At 31.6% G+C, this 4,505-nt stretch overlaps 1 protein-coding gene across 1 annotated transcript; it reads right to left on the reverse strand.

The window, feature by feature from the left end:
* Positions 1 to 2,426: 2,426 nt before the first annotated feature.
* Positions 2,427 to 3,468, reverse strand: LOC105791660 (auxin-responsive protein SAUR36). The gene has a single exon (XM_012619843.2). It carries the CDS (start codon positions 3,132 to 3,134, stop codon positions 2,622 to 2,624), a length of 513 nt encoding a protein of 170 aa, XP_012475297.1. The 5' UTR covers positions 3,135 to 3,468; the 3' UTR covers positions 2,427 to 2,621.
* Positions 3,469 to 4,505: the final 1,037 nt, after the last annotated feature.

Consider the following 4,505-nt stretch of genomic DNA (forward strand, 5'->3'; position numbering starts at 1 on the left):
TATAATATTAGTTCCAATAATCCCACATCGTTTCTTAAATTTAAATTTTAACATTTATTTATGCTCAAAATAACATTATAAAATTTTGAAACACCAAAAATAAAACTTATGTTGAAATTTTAATGCTTAACAAATGGAGAGGATTAGAATTGATATATCCCTTCTCTTTGGATGGGCGGTGAGATTAAAAGCAGTAGTGATAGTGAAATTAAAATCAATGGCAGAATGCATGTTTTGGATTCAATTACAGCGCGGTAGCGATGAGATGAGAATTGAAAACAACCGTTAAGGACATGAAACTAAAAATGATATATAAGAAAATTTTGGAATTATCTAATATATATTAAATTATATATATATATATATATATGAAATAGGAAATTGGGAATGGAGCGTAAGAAATATCGATTAAAATGAAATATGTGTTATATATATGAACTGAGCCCAGCCCGATCGTCAGACCTGAACTATTAACAATTTAACAATTTACAAACATTAACAATTATTTCATTCCATCACGATTCATGTAATAATTCCATGCATAAAATAATATATAATCAAAACCAAGTCTCAGTCGAGCTTACACAAGTTCTTAAGTTGACAGGAGCATGAAGAATGACCAATTCAAAAAGTTTTCAAAGGTTGAGAACTGGTATCGATACTCACCACAGGTACTGATACCATTTTTAGTTTTGGAGTTTCACGAATTTAGATAAAATACACAAGTATTGGTACTTTGAATAAGGTATATACCGATGCCCTTGTTAGGAAGTATCGATACTGATTTGGCATTCTATTGTTTTGCAAAACTTATCAAAAATCACTAGTATGGAAACTTGGTGCCAATACTTCTTTTACAATTATCAATATCTAATTTTAGTATCGATACCATTTTTAAATTCGAAAAGTTAGTAAATACCGATACCTTTACCTAGAGTATCGATGCTTTTCCCTAGAATGTCAAAAACATCTCCTTTAGGTTCATTTTACAAATACTGAAAAAGAGAGGTAGTTATAATAAAGTAAATGAAACTATTATAAAATTATTTTAATCAGTATGTAGGTAAAACAGGTTGATTAAAAGAAAAGAAAATGGCGAGAATGGAAATTTTATTTTATATGTTAAATATCAATATACGTAAATAATGACTAAAATAAATCAAATAAATTACATAAATAATAATAGTATAATGACATATACTTTTAATAATTTCATAAAAGTCAAATAATTTAGGAATTTTATTAAATATACAATTTTTAATTTAATGAGTTTAAAAAATTTTAGAACCGGTTTCAGTCTAAAAAGCTGTCTTGAATCCATAAGTTAAAGACATTGTTGGGTGGTTGAAAAAGACATGAAAATAGCAAGTTGTGTGTGATAATTTTAAAACCACAGAATAAAATATTAAAATAAACCAATCCCTGGGAATGCTTGTTTACTTTTCGTCCTAACCCCTTTCACACACTACTTCTTCGTGCATCACGTACGGAGACCTGTACCTGCACCTTCTGGCTGCTTCCATGGGACATTATATACCTATATACGTATTGTACGATATACAAAAACTTTGATTACGTCAAAAGGCTTCACTTTCATATATCAACCTTTCTGTTTGTTGGGTTGTTGATCGTGTCTCCCTAATACTTTGGATTTAAATCAAAATCATGTCTACATCCTATTCAACTTAAATTATATATTTTTATAATATCATTTTAATTGTCTAATCTTTATAATTTTTAAATGATTAAATCAAAATTTTATTATTTTTAGAGGGTTAAAGTACAATTTCACTATTATTAATTTAAAATTTTATAAATTATAAAGAGTCTAAATAAAAAATTCATATTAAGAGGGTCCAACTCCTAGATCCACCCCTATGTGTAAACCCTATTCAAATTCGTTATTGTATAGATCAATCATATATTATATGTAAATTACAATTATATTTGTAAACTCCTTCAAAATTTTCATTATTATATTAAACTGCATGATCTAGCAAAGAAGTGTTGAAAAGTAAAAATCAAACAAGTATGATTAAAATGATATTGTGCCCCATTGAAATATATTTAAAATAATCTAAAATATATTTCGAATTAACTTTATGTACAATTTAATAATTTTATTGTCAATTTTCTCATTTTATTAACATAACTCAGATCAAGTTTTGAGTAGATCTAAAAAACTTTCAAGTGTTAATATACATTAAAGACAATAATTCATATTGTTAATATATACTTTGCCCTTTGAGTTTGATCATTTGTACTTAGTTGCTATTGACCCTTTTTCTAGACCTAACTGATACTTAAATTTAAAATTTATCATACATTTTGATACATGTATTACAATATCGTTAGATTGTGATATGATATTAATAACCAATTATTCAATGACGCGTGATAAGCATTAAAAATAATAATAATAAAAATTTTAAAATATATAAATCTATTAAAAATTATTTCACGAATGATTTGGTAATTTTATGTAATTTACCAAAATGCTACTTAAACAAAAAAATCCCTGCAAAAATCATTACTACAATCACTAAAAATAATAAATTATCGTCGTCATCAACTTCTATTTCATTTTTTAACCAGCAGCACCAGCCAAGGCTCAGCCTTTTTCAATGGTGGTGGCGCTTCCATACCATTTTCCTTCCACCGGTTCCAGCTGCGATACGAGTCTGGACCCTCTCGAACTCCGAGAATCGACAGGGAATGGTGATACCTCCTTGGTGGCTAAACCCATACTCCTCTTCGGCTTCCCTTAACAGCTCGCCAAACAAAGGGTGGTTAAAATAAATAACCGGCACCAAAACTCTATGGTAATCGCCGTCTTTTTGGCCGATATAGATGGCCAAGTGTCCTTTCGGAACTTCCGTAAGCTTCTCGTTGATTGGGTCTTGACCAATAGGAACGTAACCCAACCCGGGCTTTGATGAGCATATAGATTTAGCCCTTTTTGTCAAGCATTGACCCCAGCTAATGAGCTTCGAGAAAGACTTGGACTTACAAAACGATTTTGATTCTGATTGTGTCAGGCGACAGTACCCACGTGGGTGCCGAGCTTTGCGAATGAACCACCTCGAGATCCGGACCAACCGTTTTCCGATCTTGAAACCTCTTATCTTTCTCATCAGTTGTGTCTGGTAGTAATCGGGACAACGTCAATAAAGAGGCTTTTGGCTCTGTTTTTTCGTTTTTTTGGAGCGTAGAAGAAAAAGGACAGAAAAGGGGTATTGTTGTATTAGGAAAAGGGCCAAGGATCAGCTATGGACATAGCAAGGCGAAAGAGTGTAAGGCAGACTTCAGAGAGAGAAGTTGGGATATTTGACATCGTTACGCCTCTTACCAACCGAGTATTTCATTCGGAACCTGACATAAAATTCCTAGGCTTGTATTGTTTTGTCTTTTGTTTCTCTGTAGAACTAAACTCAAGAGCGGAGATAATAGGGGTAGAGTAAGGGGAGATAATGAAAGACCTGACTATAAATAAATACACAAAGCAAAGAAAAGTCAAAGAGGTTGAAAAAAATGAAAGTGGGAGAGGTTTAATCATAAAATAATAACCATGAAAAATCTTTATCTTTTAAAATGAATTTCTATGTTTTTAATTATATATTTATTCATATAGTTGGCGATATAAAATAATTGTTTTGAAAAGACTTACCGACCTTGAAAGCAACAATTATTCTGAAAATTGATGTTTACTTTTCGTCCTAACCCATTTCACACAACACATTCAATTATAAACTAAATTGCAACTTCCAACCCAGAGTTTTTTAATGCATGAAGTGGGGGTGTCTGAAAAACAGAAAAGACATTCTTGGCTGTTTTTTTTACGTACGTAGGCCTGTACCTGCACCTTCTGCATCTACCTCTTGGCTGCTACCAAGGGACATTATACGTATTGTACGATATACACAAACTTTGATTACGTCAAAAACCTTGACTTTCATATATTGGGCAAATTTTCAAAAAAGGCCCTTTTTTTTAAATTTACCGAAATAGGCCCTTTATGTAATTATTTACCGGAATGATCCGTTTTTCGCGAAATCGCATCCACGTCAGTAGCGATGTCGAGTGCAGCTAGGAAATCGCGTCACGTAAGCGCGATTTCTTGGCGTGGACACAAATCGTGCCCCTAGACGCGATTTCTTGGCGTAACATGAAACGGTTTATGTTTTTAGCTTGAAAAACTTTGAAAGGCCATAACTTTTTGCTCGGTTGTCCGATTGAGGCAATTTTTTATTTGAATAACTTTTCAAGATCTCTGTGACGACAAAGCGACCAAAGCGGTTTCTTTGCACTTTCGTTGAAAAAGATCCTTTTTGCCCTAAATTTGATTTTTCGGTTTAAAATTGAATTTTGAAACATTCAAATCATTATTTTCCTTATTTATTTGAAGTAAACACGGATTTTTTGAAATTGTTGTATTATTTTTTATTTGACACGTGTATGGAATAGGTCAGATAAATCGTTAGAACGTAAGTAATATAATTAAGATA

Source organism: Gossypium raimondii, chromosome 8, assembly GCF_025698545.1.
Source record: "Gossypium raimondii isolate GPD5lz chromosome 8, ASM2569854v1, whole genome shotgun sequence".
NCBI classification, from domain to species: domain Eukaryota; kingdom Viridiplantae; phylum Streptophyta; class Magnoliopsida; order Malvales; family Malvaceae; genus Gossypium; species Gossypium raimondii.

Excerpts from the sequence above, each read along its gene's own strand:
- LOC105791660 (XM_012619843.2), bottom strand. The coding sequence starts at position 3,134 with ATGAGAAAGATAAGAGGTTTCAAGATCGGAAAACGGTTGGTCCGGATC.